Here is a 19,708-nt window from a genome sequence, read left to right as displayed (position 1 = left end):
TATGGCCCCACCACAGTTAGGGAATCCCATTGCAGCAAAGCCATCCACTATGACCTGCACATTTCCCAGGGTCACTACCCTTGATATCAGCAGATCTTTGATTGCATTGGCTACTTGCATCACAGCAGCCCCCACAGTAGATTTGCCCACTCCAAATTGATTCCCGACTGACTGGTAGCTGTCTGGTGTTGCAAGCTTCCACAGGGCTATTGCCACTCGCTTCTCAACTGTGAGGGCTGCTCGCATCTTGGTATTCTTGCGCCTCAGGGCAGGGGAAAGCAAGTCACAAAGTTCCATGGAAGTGCCCTTATGCATGCGAAAGTTTCGCAGCCACTGGGAATCGTCCCAGACCCACAACACAATGCGGTCCCACCAGTCTGTGCTTGTTTCCCGGGCCCAGAATCGGCGTTCCACCGCATGAACCTGCCCCATTAGCACCATGATGCCCACATTGCCAGGGCCCGTGCTTTGAGAGAAGTCTCTGTCCATGTCCTCATCACCGTGCTGATGTCGCCTACTCGCCCGGTTTTGCTTTGCCAGGTTCTGGTGCTGCATATACTGCTGGATAATGCGTGTGGTGTTTAATGTGCTCCTAATTGCCAAAGTGATCTGAGCAGGCTCCATGCTTGCCGTGAAAAAAGGCGCGGAACGATTGTCTGCCGTTGCTCTGACGGGGGGGGGGGGCGACTGACGACATGGCTTACAGGGTTGGCTTACAGGGAATTAAAATCAACAAAGGGGGTGGCTTTACATCAAGGAGAAACAAAAACAACTGTCACACAGAATGGCCCCCTCAAGGATTGAGCTCAAAACCCTGGGTTTAGCAGCTCAACCCACTGAGCTATCCCTGCCCCCTGGTATTTCAGGCAGGACTGAATCTCTATTAAACTTTTCAAGGTGCCCCTGACAGACCTCACCGAAACAATTGTTGGCCATTGATTTCATGGAGGGAGGGAGGGGGGGAGCAAATGAATACAAAACAAATCTGGTGTATTTCTTGTTTTGATCCACTCCATCTATCTTTTCATCTTTGGCTGGCAGCAGACAGTGCAGTAGGACTGCTAGCCATCCTCATCTCCTGCCTGCTCGGCAGAAGACGGTTTAATAGGACTACTAGCCATCCTCATCTCCTGCCTGCTTGCCATAAGACGGTACAATAGGACTGCCGGCAGGACTAAAGAGAATGACCTGGTCGAGTCACTCCTTATTTAGTCCCTGCGCCCATGTCTGCCCAGGCACTCCTGACCGACCTTACCAAGGTGGGCAGGAGCACCTCGGACATGACGACGATGGCTATCAGGCCTATTGCACCATCTGCTGCCACAAGGCAATGGGTTGCTGCTGTGTAGCAATGCAGTACCGCATCTGCCAGCACCCAGGAGACGTACAGTGACAGTGAGCTGAGCAGGCTCCATGCTTGCCATGGTATGGCGTCTGCACAGGTAACTCAGGAGAAAAAGGCGCAAAACAATTGTCTGCCGTTGCTTTCACAGAGTGAGAGAGGGAGGGAGGGCCTGACGACATGTACCAGAACCACCTGCGACAATGTTTTTGCCCCATTAGGCATTGGGATCTCAACCCAGAATTCCAGTGGGTGGCGGAGACTGCGGGAACTGTGGGATAGCTACCCACAGTGCAACACTCCAGAAGTCGATGCTAGCCTCGGTACTGTGGAAGCACTCCGCCGAGTTAATGCACTTAATGCACTTGGAGCATTTTTTGTGGGGACACACACAATTGACTATATAAAAACAATTTATAAAAAAACGACTTCTATAAATTTGATCTAATTTTGTAGTGTAGACATACCCATAGACTCATAGATTGATAGACTCATAGATATTAAGGTCAGAAGGGACCATTATGATCATCTAGTTTGACCTCCTGCACAATGCAGGCCACAGAATCTCACCCACCCACTTCTGCAATAAACCTCTCACCTATCTCTGAGCTATTGAAGTCCTCAAATCATGTTTTAAAGACTTCAGGGTGCAGAGAATCCTCCAGCAAGTGACCCGTGCTACAGAGGAAGGCGAAAAACCCCCAGGGCCTCTTCCAATCTGCCCTGGAGGAAAATTCCTTCCAGACCCCAGATATGTTGATCAGCTGATCCCTGAGCATGTGGGCAAGATTAACCAGCCAGATACCCAGGAAAGAATTCTCTGTAGTAACTCAGATCCCACCCCATCTAACATCCCATCACAGGCCATTGGGCCTATTTATCATGAATAGTTAAAGATCAGTTAATTGCCAAAATCATGTTATCCCATCATACCATCTCCTCCATAAACTTATCGAGTTTAATCTTGAAGCCAGATAGGTCTTTTGCCCCCACTGCTTCACTTGGAAGGCTGTTCCAGAACTTCACTCCTCTGATGGTTAGAAACCTTAGTCTAATTTCAAGTCTAAACTTCCTGATGGCCAGTTTATATCCATTTGTTCTTGTGTCCACATTGGTACTGAGCTTAAATAATTCCTCTCCCTCTCCGGTATTTATCCCTCTGATATATTTATAGAGAGCAATCATATCTCCCCTCAACCTTCTTTTGGTTAGGCTAAACAAGCCAAGCTCCTTGAGTCTCCTTTCATAAGGAGTTTTCCATTCCTCGGATCATCCTAGTAGCCCTTCTCTGTACCTGTTCCAGTTTGAATTCATCCTTCTTAAACATGGGAGACTAGAACTGCACACAGTATTCCAGATGAGGTCTCACCAGTGCCTTGCATAACTTGTATAACACCTCCTTATCTCTACTGGAAATACCTCGCCTGATGCATCCCAAAATCGCATTAGCTTTTTTCATGGTCATATCACATTGGCAGCTTATAGTCATCCTGTGGTCAGCCAATACTCCAAGGTCCTTCTCCTCCTCTGTTACTTCTAATTGATGCGTCCCCAGCTTATAACTAAAATTCTTGTTAGTAACCCAAAATGCATGACCTTACACTTCTCACTATTAAATATCATCCTATTACTATTACTCCAGTTTACATGGTCATCCAGATCCTCCTGTATGATATCCCAGTTCTTCTCTAAATTGGCAATACCTCCCAGCTTTGTATCGTCCGCAAACTTTATTAGCACACTCCCACTTTTTGTGCTGAGGTCAGTAATAAAAAGATTAAATAAGATTGGTCCCAAAACCGATCCCTGAGGAACTCCACTGGTAACCTCCCTCCAGCCTGACAGTTCACCTTTCAGTATGACCCATTGTAGTCTCCCTTTTAACCAATTCCTTATCCACCTTTCAATTTTCATATCCCCGTCTTTTCCAATTTAACTAATAATTCCCCATGTGGCACCGTATCAAATGCCTTACTGAAATCTAGGTAAATTAGATCCACTGCGTTTCCTTTGTCTAAAAAATCTGTTACTTTCTCAAAGAAGGGGATCAGGTTGGTTTGGCACAATCTACCTTTTGTAAAACCATGTTGTATTTTGTCCCATTTCCCATTGACCTCAATGTCCTTAACTACTTTCTCCTTCAAAATTTTTTCCAAGACCTTGCATACTGCAGATGTCAAACTAACAGGTCTGTAGTTACCAGGATGACTTTTTTTCCCTTTCTTAAAAATAGGAACTATGTGAGCAATTCTCCAGTCATACGGTACAACCCCTGAGTTTACAGATTAATTAAAAATTCTTGCCAATGGGCTTGCAATTTCATGTGCCAATTCCTTTAATATTCTTGGATGAAGATTATCTGGGCCCCCCAGTTTAATCCCATTAAGCTGTTCGAGTTTCGCTTTTACCTCAGATATGGTAATATCTACCTCCATATCCTCATTCCCATTTGTCATGCTACCATTATCCCTAAGATCCTCTTTAGCCTTATTAAAGACTGAGGCAAAGTATTTGTTTAGATATTGGGCCATGCCTAGTTTATCCTTAACCTCCACTCCATCCTCAGGGTTTAGCATTCTTCTTTCTTTGTTTTCTTCTTATTTATATGGCTATAGAACCTTTTACTATTGGTTTTAATTCCCTTTGCAAGGTCCAACTCTACTTGACTTTTAGCCTTTCTCACTTTATCCCTACATGTTCTAACCTCAATAAGGTAGCTTTCCGTGCTGATCCCTCCCATCTTCCACTACCTGTATGCTTTCTGCTTTTTTTTAATCACCTCTCTGAGATGCTTGCTCATCCAGCTTGGTCTACAACTCCTGCCTATGAATTTTTTCCCTTTCTTGGGATGCAGGCTTCCGATAGCTTCTGCAGCTTTGACTTGAAGTAATCCCAGGCCTCCTCTGCCTTTAGATCCATAAATTCTTCAGTCCAATCCACTTCCCTAACTAATTTCCTTAATTTTTGAAAGTCAGCCCTTTTGAAGTCAAAAATCCTAGTCGCAGATTTATTTTTGTTTATCCTTCCGTTCAATTTGAACTGAATTAGCTCATGATCACTTGAACCAAGGTTGTCCCCTACAACCATTTCTTCTATGAGGTCCTCACTACTCACCAAAACCAAATCTAAAATGGCATCCCCTCTAGTCGGTTCAGCAACTACTTGATGAAGGAATCCATCAGCTATCGCATCTAGGAAAATCTGAGCCCTATTATTATTACTAGCAGTAGTCCTCCAGTCTTTATCTGGAAAGTTAAAGTCTCCCATGATCACGCAGTTTCCATTAGTATTTACTTCATTAAAAACATTAAAGAGGGCTCTATCCATATCCAGATTAGATCCCAGCAGTCTATAGCACACCTTAAGCACTATCACAGGAGAGGCTCTAGTAGTTTTCTTCCCCAGTGTGATTTTTGCCCAGACGGACTCTGTCTTATCCATTCCATCGCTTCTTATTTCTTTACATTCTACCTCATCATTGATATACAATGCTATTCCACCACCTTTACCTTTATTTCCGTCTTTCCTAAACAACACATACCCTTCAATAGCTGTAGTCCAGTCATGACTACTATTCCACCATGTTTCTGTTGTCCCTATAATATCTGGTTTCACTTCCTGCACCAGTAGCTCTAGTTCCTCCACTTTGTTACCTAGGCTCCTCGCATTGGTGTACAAACATCTTAATTTTTGCTGTTTGGCCTCGCTCACATTCTTTACCCAATTAGGCACAGACATTCTACAGCCAGTATGACCTATTAGACTGGTATCCACACTGCCCTTCCTCCTTATGTCCATTCTCCTACCCACGGCTGTATCCTTTCTTACTTTGTTTTCTTCCCTCTCAATACTAAAATCCGGCATGGAGATTCCCTGGACATCTCCCAACCATCTCCCCCAAATTCCTAGTTTAAAGCTCTCTTAATCAGTTGTGCCAGCCTCCATCCTAGAAGTCTATTTCCTTCCCTACTCAGATGAAGTCCATCCCAAGAGAACTGTCCTCTGTCCATGAATGCCTCCCAGTGGCCATACATCCCAAAGCTCTCCTTATAGCACCACTGCCTGAGCCATCTGTTGATAGTCATAATCTTGTCACACCTTTGTTGCCCTTCTCCAGGAACAGGCAGAATCCCACTGAAGATCACCTGAGCCTTGATTTTCTTAAGTGTCTTCCCCAGCCTGGCATAGTGTCCCTTGATACGTTCCAGTGAGAATCTACCGGTATCATTTGTTCCCACATGAAAGACAATCAGTGGATTCTTTCCCGTTCCCTTTAAGATCCTTTTCAACTTCAGGTCCACATCCTGTATCTTAGCACCTGGAAGACAGCACACCCTTCTATTCTCTGGATCAGCTCTGGTTACAGGCCTGTCTATTCTTCTCAGTAAGGAGTCCCCGATCACGTAGACCTGCCTTTTCCTGGTGACGGTGCAATTCTCCAGTCTATCCCCTGTTCCCTCTGGCTGCAAGTTCTTTCCATTCCTGTTCTCCCTTGTAACCCTCTTTAACCCATCCTGTATCCTCCGGGGGCTCATATCTGGTGTAGTCTCCATTGACTCTTCCCCTTTTCCTATAGGACTAGCCGCTCTTCTCTTCTTCCTTGCCCTTCCACCTTCAGTGATCACTTGCTGAGCCCCTTCTTCATTTTCCAACTCTGCAAACCTGTTCTTGAGCTCTATTTCTCCTTCACTAGCCCATCTTTTCCTCTACCTGGTTCTCTTAGTCACATGCTTCCACTGTCCACTTTCCTCACCCAGCAGTCTCCCCTCAGAGTTCTTCGGTCCTGCTTCCATCTGCAAGTCTGAGCTTTTCCCTTCAGCTGCCTCATGTCTTTGCTCCATAATCCACTCGAACCCCCTTCTAAACTCAGCCAGACTTTCCACCTGCATCTCCAGTCCTCGGATCTTTTCTTCCATCAGCTCTATCAGACGACACTTCATGCAGACAAAACTCTTTCCAGGTACCCCCTCCAGGATCATGTACATACTGCAGCTTCCACATCCAGTCATCTTCATTGTGTCTTCCACTACATGGGTCACTCCCACTGCTGCTTCTGTCATGGCCTTCCCACCTAAATCCTGTTAATCTGGGAAACACAAACCGCACCAAAACACCACCACCCACAGCAAAAACAAAACACCACCCAAACAAGCACCACAAGACAAACTCCCACTCCAACTCCCCTGTTTACAGCTCTGTTTGCTGGCTCCTGTGCCACTGCAGCTCTCTGTGCTGCTGCCTGACTGGCTAGTTAGCCTGTTTTCTTCTCTTATTGGTTATTTAGAGGGTAATTGTTGGGATAATTTGCCTTGGATTGTTCCCAAGACAATGTCAGGTCCCAAACCTGGTAGGGGATTCAAAAGGTATGCAAACTGCTCAGCCCTCATTCCTGAGGCCTGGACTACACTGTGGAGGGATCGATCTAAGTTATGCAACTTCAGCTATGGGAATAATGTAGCTGAAGTCGACGTACTTAGATCTACTTACTGCGGTGCCTTCACTGCAGTAGGTTGATGGCTAACGCTCTCCTGTCGACCCTGCCTGCACCTCTCGCCCTGGTGGAGTACCGGAGTTGACGGGAGAGCACTCGGCGGTCGATTTATCGTGTCTAGACTAGATTTATCGCTGCCTGTCGATCCAGCAGGTAATGTAGACAAACCCTGAGACTGACACACATGTTCAGTGTCTAGTGTTCCAGGGAGAGGCTCATGTAGTGTCACAGTTCATAATTTGGCATGCCTTCACTAGTTGGACAAGGAATGACAGATGGTGCAGGTGCCCTTGGCTTCCTTAAGCTTTCAGCCAGACTGTCCTAGCAGTCCTTCAGGAATTTCAAAGTCTGCCTCTTCTGCCGAGGTCTTCCATTAAATATCCCATTGCCTCAGCCTTGGTGCTGCACACAATACTGGGCCTGACATCAATCTCCCCAAGTCATATATCTACTGGGGTTGAGCATCCTGCCCAGCATCTCAGCGCCACAGGCTCTATCAAAACAGACTGCTCCGGCACGGTAGTCTACACTAGTATCAGCATTGGCACCAAAAACTGCCTTGGTGTTCTTAGAATAGACACTGACACTACAAATAAAAGACAAGCTTCCAGATCTCCTCATTGCAGAGAGATGTTTGTTAAAATTTATAATTTAGAGAAGCTCCCTCATAAGTGACAGCATTATGAATATAGGAATTTTGAGAAATGCACTGGCAGAAGGAGTGGAGAACACAGGGTATGTGTGTACCATGGACACTTCCAAGTTTTCTACTAAACGTTTATACCTTTCTCATTCACTGGCTTGTTGTTTAATGACCTCCAAGATCATTATATCATGTCAGAAGTGCCAAATGAGAAAGAGACGGCAGTAATTTTTAGGTTAATTCTGTGTTTGAAACTGATAACAGGAAAGAGGAGCATGTGGAACAACAAACAAAGAACAACAAAGGCTTTTGTACATATTTTATGAGCACAATAGTAATTTGATACATTTAAGAAGGGAAGAAAACCAAAAATGGATATGTTGCAAACTCCATCCAGTCTGCAATTATCAGGCATGTTGCAGAGAACTGGAAAAAATTCTGAAAGAGATTTGAATTGTATAGGGGCAGAGGAGAAAAGTGATGAAGTGAAATCATCTGCCTTTCTGCATATTGTTGGGGAGGAAGGATTGGATATTTGTAACAACTTTAAGTTTGAAGAAGGTGAAAGCATGAACTTAAGTAAAATACTGACCAAATTTGAAGAATATTGCATGCCAAAAAGGAATTAAACCATAGGCGCCGACTCCATGGGTGCTCTGGGGTTGGAGCACCCATGGGGAAAAAATGGTGGGTGCTGAGCATCCACCAACAGCTCCCCTATCAGCTCCTCCCCACCTCCAGTAGCATCTCCTGCTTGCTGGACAGCCCCAAAGATCAGCGCCTCCCCCTCTCTCCCCACTCCTCCTTCCTGCCACAATTGGCATGCAGGAAGCAGGCAGTGGGGGAGGAGCAAGTATGTGTCACACTGGAGGGAGGGGATGCAACTGGGCGGGAAGAGGCGGGGCAGGGGTGGGGCCTTGGGAGAAGAGGTGGAGTGGGTCCTGGGGCAGAGCGGAGGGTCCAGCACCCACTGGCACTTTGGAAAGTTTGCGCCTGTGAATGAGACCTTTGAGAGAGACAATTTTTTTACATGCACACAAAAAAACTTAATGATAGTTTAGAGTAATGTGTCACAGAATTAAGGAAGCTCAGTGAGACCTGTGACTTTGATGAGCTGACAGAGATTCTGGTCAAAGATAGCAGTAAAGACAATGTTTTAAGAGAGAGACTGCTCCCTGAACGAGATTTAACTTGAGGAAAAATCTCTCTGTATATGCAAAGCAGCGGAAACTGTGAAAGCACACGCCAAAGAGTTGAATTCCCTAGAAGGGATTATTCACACACTAAATACAAAAGAATATAGCCAGAAAAGGTCAGCTCAAAAAGTGCAATCACCCACTATGAAAGCAACTGCTGAGGGGAGAGTAAATACAGATTATGTGGAAAGTGGATCACAGCATGGCCCTAAACAGTGTTTTGCCTTGGGAAGCTCTATCATAAATGCTGCAGATTCCAAATGCAGAAAAGTCAAGAGCATATAATTGAAGATAACCTGGTTGAGGAGTTTTACATAGGTGTGCTGGAATCAAGCAAAACTGATGAGAATGAATCCTCACAAAAGAATCCTACCACCACCAACCCATGTATAAATGCATGTGTTAATCAGGTAACTGGTCAAGCAGAAGGGTATTTGCAATATAATTCCATTCTTCTTCAAAGTGGCTTGTGTATATTCCCACCTGTAAGGAATATACATATAGAGAGAAAGATGGGGGAAGGGATATATACTATTTTAATATAAACAGTACAGAATGAATCCTCACAAAAGAATCCTACCACCACCAACCCATGTATAAATGCATGTGTTAATCAGGTAACTGGTCAAGCAGAAGGGTATTTGCAATATAATTCCATTCTTCTTCAAAGTGGCTTGTGTATATTCCCACCTGTAAGGAATATCAGGCACCACTGAGTTTCAGGAATCTTTTAGAAAAGCAGTCCCTGTTAGGACCATATAAGCAACCCTGAAAAAGAGTTACTTATGTGTAACCTTTTTTGCACTAACCAGCCTTTCATTAAGTAGGGAAATAAAATATTTGTCATTTATTTTGCAGGTATATCGACCCGTGTCTGCCACAGATAGCTTACAAGACTGTAGAGCCTATTTAGAGTCTCTGCCAGACACTGATTCACCAGAGCTATTTGGAATGCACGCCTGTGCTGGAAGAGCATTCCTGGAATCTCAGGCACAAACCTTTATTGATACCATTGTCAGTATGCAGCCAAGAATCAGCATGGACACCCTGGTCATCAGGTCAGTGTTTTAAAAAGAAACTGTTTTGGTGACAGAAAAAGCAGAATCTATTAGCTAAAAGAGTTAGGAAGTTATTTGTCATGCTTGCCCACAATTTTAAAGCTTATTTGTATATACTTAACTCTAATTTACTGAATGAGTAAAACAAGGGGATTGAGTTAATATTTTTTTATTGGACCGACTTCTGTTGGTAAGAAAGACAAGCTTTCGAGCTCCACAGAACTCTTCTTCAGGTCTGGGAGAGGTACTCAGGACTTGTCTACACTTAAAACATTGCACTGGCACAGCTATGTCGCCACTGTAGTGCTTCAGTGAAGACACTACCTATGTTGAAGGGAGGGCTTCTCCTCAGGGTATGTCTACACTATGAAATTAGGTCGAATTTATAGAAGTTGGTTTTGAGGAAAGCATTTTTATATAGTCAATTGTGTGTGTCCCCACACAAATGCTCTAAGTGCATGTAGTCGGCAGAGTGTGTCCACAGTACCGAGGCAACCGTCAACTTCCGGAGTGTTGCACTGTGGGTAGCTATCCCACAGTTCCCGCAGTCTCCACTGCCCATTGGAATTCTGGGTAGAAATCCCAGTGCCTGATGGGGCTAAAACATTGTCGCGGGTGGTTTTGGGTACATATCGTCAGGCCCCCCTTCCCTCCCTCCTTCCGTGAAAGAAAGGGCAGACAATCGTTTTGCACCTTTTTTCATGAGTTACCTGTGCAGACGCCATACCATGGTGTCAAGGTTCCTCCCCCACTCTGAACTCTAGGGTACAGATGTGGGGACCTGCATGAAAACCTCCTAAGCTTACTTTCACCAGCTTAGGTTAAAACTTCCCCAAGGTACAAATTAATTTTATCCTTTGTCCTTGGAATATCCACTGCCACCACCAAACTCTAACTGGGTTTACTGGGAAACGTAGTTTGGACACGTCTTTCCCCCCAAAATCCTCCCAACCCTTGCACCCCACTTCCTGGGAAAGGTTTGGTAAAAATCCTCACCAATTTGCATAGGTGACCACAGACCCAAACCCTTGGATCTGAGAACAATGAAAAAGCATTCAGTTTTCTTACAAGAAGACTTTTAGTAGAAATAGAAGTAAATAGAAGTAAAGGAATCACCCCTGTAAAATCAGGATGGTAGATACCTTACAGGGTAATTAGATTCAAAATATAGAGAATCCCTCTAGGCAAAACCTTAAGTTACAAAGACACACAGACAGAAATAGTCATTCTGTTCAGCACAGTTCTTTTCTCAGCCATTTAAAGAAATCATAATCTAACGCATACCTAGCTAGATTACTTACTAAAAGTTCTAAGACTCCATTCCTGTTCTATCCCCGGCAAAAGCAGCATACCGACAGACACTGACCCTTTGTTTCTCTCCCTCCTCCCAGCTTTTGAAAGTATCTTGTCTCCTCATTGGTCATTTTGGTCAGGTGCCAGCGAGGTTACCTTTAGCTTCTTAACCCTTTACAGGTGAGAGGATTTTTCCTCTGGCCAGGAGGGATTTTAAAGGGGTTTACCCTTCCGTTTATATTTATGACACACACCCCAAATCTCAGCTAGGGTGAAACACTGGCTGGGATTTCTTCCTGGAGCTCTAGGAAAAACAGAGTTAATAAGACACATGCATCTCTAAATATACTACCAAGTACATAAAGACTAACAATATTTTCCACATCTCAAGGACGATTTTAACCAGTTGATTCTGGGAAACTTTCACAGGAGAGTGCATCAGCCACTTTGTTAGAAGCTCCTGAGATGTGTTGGATGTCGAAATCAAAATCTTGGAGAGCTAAACTCCACCGAAGAAGTTTTTTGTTAGTTTCTTTGACGGTGTGAAGCCACTTCAGTGCAGCATGGTAGGTTTGCAGGTGGAAACGCCGTCCCCAAACATCTGGGCGTAGCTTTTCCAGAGCGTAGACAATGGCGTAACCTTCTTTTTCACTGACTGACCAGTTGCTTTCCCTCTCAGACAGTTTTTTGCTGAGAAACACTACAGGGTGGAATTCTTGATCAGGTCCTTTCTGCATTAAAACTGCTCCCACACCACGCTCGGACGCATCTGTGGTTACTAGGAACGGTTTGTCAAAGTCTGGGGCCCTTAGTACAGGGTCAGACATGAGTGTTGCTTTAAGCTTGTTAAAGGTCTTCTGACACTTTTCAGTCCACTGAACGGCATTTGGCTGTTTCTTTTTGGTTAGGTCTGTCAGTGGGGCAGCGATTTGGCTGTATTGCGGTACAAATCGTCTGTAATAACTGGCCAAGCCTAAGAAGGATTGAACCTGTTTCTTTGACTTTGGGACAGGCCACCTTTGGATAGCATCCACTTTGGCCTGTAGGGGGCTGATAGTTCCTTGACCCACCTGGTGTCCAAGGTAAGTCACTCCGTTTAGGCCTATTTGACACTTCTTAGCCTTAACAGTTAGTCCTGCCTCCCTTATGCGCTCAAGAACTTTTTGTAGATGTTCCAGGTGGTCTGCCCAGGAATCCAAAAATATGGCCACATCGTCAAGGTAGGCGACTGCGTATTCTCCTAATCCCGCTAGGAGACCATCTACAAGTCTTTGGAAGGTGGCGGGTGCATTTCGCAGCCCGAAAGGGAGTACATTAAATTCATACAGCCTGAGATGTGTGGTGAAGGCTGACCTTTCCTTGGCAGATTCATCTAGCGGTACCTGCCAGTACCCCTTGGTTAAGTCCAAGGTAGAGATGAACTGGGCCCGTCCCAGTTTCTCTAATAGTTCATCTGTGCGTGGCATTGGATAGTTGTCTGGGTGAGTTACAGCATTTAGCTTACGGTAGTCCACGCAAAAATGTATCTCCCCATCTGGTTTGGGAACTAGAACCACTGGAGATGCCCATGCACTGCCAGAGGGGTGGATTACACCCATCTGTAGCATGTCCTGGATCTCCCGTTCTATAGCAGGTTTAGCTTGAGGAGACACCCGGTAAGGTTGGACTTTAATTGGGTGAGCATTACCTGTGTCAATGGAGTGGTATGCCCGTTCAGTCAGTCCTGGGGTGGCTGAGAACGTTGGCACGTACCTAGTGCACGGCTCCTTGATCTGCTGTCGCTGCATACGCCCAAGGGTCATGGAGAGGTTCACCTCTTCCACACCACCTGCACTTTTCCCTTCGTAGTAGACACCTTTAGGCCACTCAGCGTCATCTCCTCCCTGGGCTGTAAACTGACAAACCTTTAATTCTCTGGAATAAAAGCGCTTTAGAGAATTAATATGGTACACCTTAGGCTTTCGGTTGGAGGTGGGGAATGCTATGAGATAATTAACAGCTCCCAGGCGCTCCTGGACCGTGAATGGCCCTTCCCACGATGCTTCCATTTTATGGGCCTGGAGCGCCTTTAAGACCATGACCTGGTCCCCTACTTTGAAGGAACGCTGTCTGGCATGTTTATCATACCAGGCTTTTTGCTCTATTTGAGCATCCTGTAAGTTTTCTCTAGCAAGGGCTAAAGAGGTTCGGAGGGTATTTTGTAGGTTGGTTACAAAGTCCAGAATGTTAGTTCCTGGAGAAGGTGTAAATCCCTCCCATTGCTGCTTCAGCAACTGTAATGTCCCCTTAACCTCACGGCCATATACAAGTTCAAATGGGGAAAACCCTAAACTGGGGTGTGGTACAGCTCTGTAGGCAAAGAGCAACTGCTGCAACACTAGGTCCCAATCATTGGAGTGCTCATTTACGAATTTACGTATCATGGCCCCCAAAGTTCCATTAAACTTCTCCACCATGCCATTTGTTTGATGGTGGTAAGGAGTGGCAACCAAGTGATTTACCCCATGAGCTTCCCAAAGGTTTTCCATAGTTCCTGCCAGGAAATTAGTCCCTGCATCTGTGAGGATGTCGGAGGGCCAGCCTACCGTGGAAAAAATGTCTGCTCGTGCCTGGCACACACTTTTAGCCCTGGTGTTGCTTAGAGCTACTGCTTCCGGCCATCGGGTGGCAAAATCCATGAAAGTCAGTATGTACTGCTTTCCTCTGGGTGTCTTTTTTGGAAAAGGACCCAGAATATCCACAGCTACTCACTGAAATGGAACCTCAATGATGGGGAGTGGCTGGAGACGGGCTTTGACCTGGTCTTGGGGTTTTCCCGCTCTTTGGCATACTTCACAAGACCGGACATAGGTAGAAACATCCTTGCCCATTCCCTCCCAGTGGAATGACCCCCCCAAACGGTCTTTGGTCCTGTTCATCCCAGCATGGCCACTAGGGTGATCATGGGCTAAGCTCAAGAGCTTGGCCCGGTATTTAGTTGGAACTACCAACTGTCTCTGAGGATGCCAGTCTTCCTGGTGTACACCAGAAAGAGTTTCCTTGTATAAAAGTCCTCTTTCTACAACAAACCTGGATCGATTAGAAGAGCTGAGAGGCGGGGGATTGCTCCGTGCTGCCGTCCAAGCTCTCTGGAGGCTTTCATCTGCTTCCTGTTCGGTCTGGAACTGTTCCCTTGATGCTGGAGACATCAGTTCCTCATTGGATTGTGGACCTATGCTTGGTCCCTCTGGAAGCGATGTAGGGGATGGGGCTGTTTCCGTTGACTGTGAACCGCTCTCCGCTGGTGCACTAGGTTGGGATTCAGGCTCCGGCTGAGCCTCTTGTGTAGGGTTATCGGCTGCTGCCAGTTCAGGTTCGGTGGGGCCCTCTGGTGTTGAGGTTGCAAGTACTGGATTCAGTGCTGGCAAATGGTCTGGTGCTGGTTGTTCGGCTGGTTCCGGTTCTGGGACTGGTTCCGTCTGGCATGGAGCATGCATGGAGCCCGCTCAGCTAACCGTCACCGTATGTCTCCTGGGTGCTGGCAGACACGGTACTGCATTGCTACACAGCAGCAGTTTATTGCCTTTTGGCAGCAGACAGTGCAGTATGACTGGTAGCCATCGTCGATGTAGTCCTGGGTCCTCTTTTAACCGACCTCGATGAGGTCAGGGGCACCTGGGCAAACATGGAAGTGACTCAGCCAGGTCATTTCCCTTTTAAGTTTTGTCTCATGGCGATTGAGTCCTACCGTCAGTGCACTGTCTTTTAATCAGCAGCCAGCAGAAGATGATGGCCAGCAGTCATACTGCACCGTCTTCTGCCGAGCACCAAGGAGATGACGATGGCTAGCGGTCGTACTGCACAGTCTGCTGCCAGCAAGATGTATAAAGATAGATGAAGTGGCTCAAAACAAGAAATAGACCAGATTTGTTTTGTATTCATTTTCTCCTCCCTCCATCCATGAAATCAACGGCCTGCTAAACCGAGTTTTGAGTTTTATCCTTGAGGTTTTGAGTTCTATACTTGAGGGGGCCATTCTGTTTCTCGCAAAGCCAACCCCTTTGTTGATTTTAATTCCCTGTAAGCCAACCCTGTAAGCCATGTTGTCAGTCGCCCCCCCTCCATCAGAGCAACGGCAGACAATCGTTCCGCACCTTTTTTCTGTGCAGATGCCATACCACGGCAAGCATGGAGCCTGCTCAGATCACTTTGGCAATTAGGAGCACATTAAACACCACACGCATTATCCAGCAGTATATGCAGCACCAGAACCTGGCAAAGCAAAACCAGGCGAGTAGGCGACATCAGTGCGGTGATGAGAACATGGACAGAGACTTCTCTCAAAGCACGGGCCCTGGCAATGTGGGCATCATGGTGCTAATGGGGCAGGTTCATGCGGTGGAACGCCGATTCTGGGCCCGGGAAACAAGCACAGACTGGTGGGACCGCATTGTGTTGTGGGTCTGGGACGATTCCCAGTGGCTGCGAAACTTTCGCATGCATAAGGGCACTTCCATGGAACTTTGTGACTTGCTTTCCCCTGCCTTGAGGCGCAAGAATACCAAGATGCGAGCAGCCCTCACAGTTGAGAAGCGAGTGGCAATAGCCCTGTGGAAGCTTGCAACACCAGACAGCTACCAGTCAGTCGGGAATCAATTTGGAGTGGGCAAATCTACTGTGGAGGCTGCTGTGATGCAAGTAGCCAATGCAATCAAAGATCTGCTGATATCAAGGGTAGTGACCCTGGGAAATGTGCAGGTCATAGTGGATGGCTTTGCTGCAATAGGATTCCCTAACTGTGGTGGGGCCATAGACGGAACCCATATCCCTATCTTACCACCAGAGCACCAAGCCGGCGAGTACATAAACCGCAAGGGGTACTTTTCAACAGTGCTGCAAGCACTGGTGGATCACAAGGGATGTTTCACCAACATCAACGTGGGATGGCTGGGAAAGATACAGCTCGCATCTTCAGGAACTCTGGTCTGTTTCAAAAGCTGCAGGAAAGGACTTTATTCCCAGACCAGAAAATAACCGTCGGGGATGTTGAAGTGCCTATAGTTATCCTTGGGGACCCAGCCTACCCCTTAATGCCATGGCTCATGAAGCCATACACAGGAAGCCTGGACAGTAATCAGGAACTGTTCAACTACAGGCGGAGCAAGTGAAGAATGGTGGTAGAATGTGCATTTGGACGTTTAAAAGCGCGCTGGCGCAGTTTACTGACTCGGTTAGACTTCAGCAAAACCAATATTCCCACTGTTGTTACTGCTTGCTGTGTGCTCCACAATATCTGTGAGAGTAAGGGGGAGACGTTTATGGCAGGGTGGGAGGTTGAGGCAAATCGCCTGGCTGCTGGTTACGCGTAGCCAGACACCAGGGCGGTTAGAAGAGCACAGGAGGGAGCGGTGCGCATCAGAGAAGCTTTGAAAACCAGTTTCATGACTGGCCAGGCTATGGTGTGAAAGTTCTGTTTGTTTCTCCTTGATGAAACCCCTCCCCCTCCTTGGTTCACTCTACTTCACTGCAAGCTAACCACCCTCCCCTCCTCCCTTCAATCACCACTTGCAGAGGCAATTAAGTCATTGTTGCTTCACATTCATGCATTCTTTATTAATTCATCACACAAATAGGGGGATAACTGCCAAGGTAGCCCGGGAGGGTTGATGGAGGAAGGAAGCACTGGAAGGGGTGGTGGAGGAGGGAAGGAAAAGGCCACACAGCACTTTAAAAGTTTAAAACTTTAAAACTTATTGAATGCCAGCCTTCTGTTTTTTGGGCAATCCTCTGTGGTGGAGTGGCTGGTTGGCCGGAGGCCCCCCCACCGCGTTCTTGGGCGTGTGGGTGAGGAGGCTATGGAACTTGGGGAGGAGGGCGGTTGGTTACACAGGGGCTGTAGCGGTGGTCTGTGCTCTTGCTGCCTTTCCTGCAGCTCAACCATATGCTGGAGCATATCAGTTTCATCCTCCAGCAGCCTCAACATTGAATCCTGCCTCCTCTCATCACGCTGCCGCCACCTTTCAGCTTCAGCCCTCTCTTCAGCCCACCACCTCTCCTCCCGGTCATTTTTTGCTTTCCTGCACGCTGACATTGTCTGCCTCCACGCATTCGTCTGTGCTCTGTCAGTGTGGGAGGACAGCATGAGCTCAGAGAACATTTCATCACAAGTGTGTTTTTTTCGCCTTCTAATCTTCGCTAGCCTCTGGGAAGGAGAAGATCCTGTGATCCTTGAAACACATGCAGCTGCTGGAGAAAAAAAAGGGACAGTGGTATTTAAAAAGACACATTTTATAGAACAATCGGTACACTCTTTCAGGGTAAACCTTGCTCTTAACATTACCTACATAGCACATGTGCTTTTGTTCCAAGGTCGCATTTTGCCTCCTCCAACCACGTGGCTAAACCTTCCCCTCGTCCTCCTCCCCGTGGCTAACAGCGGTGAACATTTCTGTTCAGCCACAGGCAAACAGCCCAGCAGGAACGGCCACCTCTGAATGTCCCCATAAGAAAAGCACCCTATTTCAACCAGGTGACCATGAATGATATCACTCTCCTGAGGATAACACAGAGAGATAAAGAACAGATGTTGTTTGAATGCCAGCAAACATAGACTGCAATGCTTTCCGACTACGTGCTATTAGCCTGGAGTGGTAAAGTGTCCTACCATGGCGGATGGAATAAGGCTGCCCTCCCCAGAAACCTTTTGCAAAGGCTTTGGGAGTACATCCAGGAGAGCTTTATGGAGATGTCCCTGGAGGATTTCCACTCCATCCCCAGACACGTTAACAGACTTTTCCAGTCGCTGTACTGGCCGTGAATGCCAACGCAAATTAATCATTAAACATGCTTGCTTTTAAACCATTAATACTATTTTAAAAGGTACACTCACCAGAGGTCCCTTCTCCACCTGGCGGGTCCGGGAGGCAGCCTTGGGTGGGTTCGGGGAGTACTGGCTCCAGGTCCAGGGTGAGAAACAGTTTCTGGCTGTTGGGAAAACTGGTTTCTCCGCTTGCTTGCTGTGAGCTATCTACAACCTCCTCCTCATCATCTTCCTCGTCCCCAAAACCTGCTTCCGTGTTGCCTCCATCTCCATTGAAGGAGTTAAACAACACGGTTGGGGTAGTGGTGGCTGAACCCCCTAAAATGGCATGCAACTCATCATAGAAGCGGCATGTTTTGGGCTCTGACCCAGAGCATCCGTTTGCCTCTCTGGTTTTCTGGTAGGCTTGCCTCAGCTCCTTAAGTTTCATGCAGCACTGCTTCGGGTCCCTGTTATTGCCTCTGTCCTTCATGCCCTGGGAGATTTTGACAAATGTTTTGGCATTTCGTAAACTGGAACGGAGTTCTGATAGCACAGATTCCTCTCCCCATACAGCGATCAGATCCCGTACCTCCCGTTCAGTCCATGCTGGAGCTCTTTTGCGATTCTGGGACTCCATCATGGTCACCTCTGCTGATGAGCTCTGCACTCACCTGCAGCTTGACATGTTGGCCAAACAGGAAATGAAATTCAAAAGTTCGCTGGCCTTTTCCTGTCTACCTGGCCAGTGCATCTGAGTTGAGAGTGCTGTCCAGAGTGGTCACAATGGAGCACTCTGGGATAGCTCCCGGAGGCCAATACCATCTAATTGCATCCACAGTACCCCAAATTCGACCCGGCAAGGCCGATTTCAGCGCTAATCCCCTTGTCAGGGGTGGAGTAAGGAAATCGATTTTAAGAGCCCTTTAAGTAAAAAAAAAAAAGGGCTTCGTCGTGTGGACGGGTGCAGGGTTAAATAGATTTAACGCTGCTAAATTCGACCTCAACTCCTAGTGTAGACCAGGGCTCAGTGTAGATAATCCAGCTCCCCAGGAGGCAGTTGCTAGGTCAATGGGAGAATTCTCTTGTCAACCTAGCACTGTCTAAACCGGGAGTTAAGTTGATTTAACTGCCTCGCTCAGGGGTGTGGATTTTTCACACCCCTAAGTGACATAGTTATGCCAACCTAATTTCCTAGTATAGACCAGGTCTTAGGGCATGTCTACACTACAATCTTAAGTCAACCTATGTTAGGTTGACTTACAGCCACCTCAGTAACTACTGCGGTAGCTGATGTCCACACTGCCCTCCTTTTGTCGGTGGTGCGCGTTCTCACCAGGAGCACTTCCACCAACTGAAAAGGGGCTATGTGGAAGACTGACAGCCAGGGCTCTCAGCTATACGTAGCTACCTGCCAGGAGCCCAGCTGCCCCCTGGGGCTTCTCACCTCTGGCAGGGAGATCTGCATCTGGAGTCTGGTCAGCTGCCATGCTTCCAGTGGGGAACTGAGAGCCTGGGGGGCAGCTGGACTCCTGGCAGGAAGATCCACGCCCAGAGTCCGGTTGGCTGCTATGTTCCCAGTGGGGAGCCAAGAACCCGGGGGGCAGCCAGGCTCCCTGCCAGGAGTCTTGGTGCAGCCGGGCTCCCAGTGGGGAGCAGGGGCAGCAGGGCTCCCAGCCGGGAGCTCGGGTGGCAGCCCAAGCCAGGAGCCTGGGTGGCAACCTGGCTTGAAGGGGAGACCTGCTAGCATCCCAGCTGGAGAGCTGGGCTTTCCTGTCAATTTCACAGCTCTAGTGGAGCCGTGAAATTGACAAGGTAGCCAACACCCGATGTAAGTAACGCAGTATCTACACAGACACTTCATTGCCCTAACTACGCCGACATAAGCCCCTCACAATATAAACAGA

The 19,708-nt window shown here is 47.1% G+C and overlaps 1 protein-coding gene across 1 annotated transcript in view; it reads left to right on the top strand.

Moving 5' to 3' along the window:
* The window catches only part of DNAH14 (dynein axonemal heavy chain 14), a 467,695-nt gene that overhangs the window by 431,040 nt on the left and 16,947 nt on the right, over window positions 1-19,708 (top strand). Inside the window, 1 exon segment of the mRNA XM_074947623.1 lies at window positions 9,531-9,730. Coding sequence (XP_074803724.1) covers window positions 9,531-9,730 — 200 coding nt within the window.

The sequence above is a fragment of the Natator depressus genome, chromosome 3 (genome assembly GCF_965152275.1).
Source record: "Natator depressus isolate rNatDep1 chromosome 3, rNatDep2.hap1, whole genome shotgun sequence".
Taxonomy (NCBI): domain Eukaryota; kingdom Metazoa; phylum Chordata; order Testudines; family Cheloniidae; genus Natator; species Natator depressus.
Note: the sequence above shows the minus strand (reverse complement) of the source record. Positions and strands in the feature narration are given on the sequence as shown.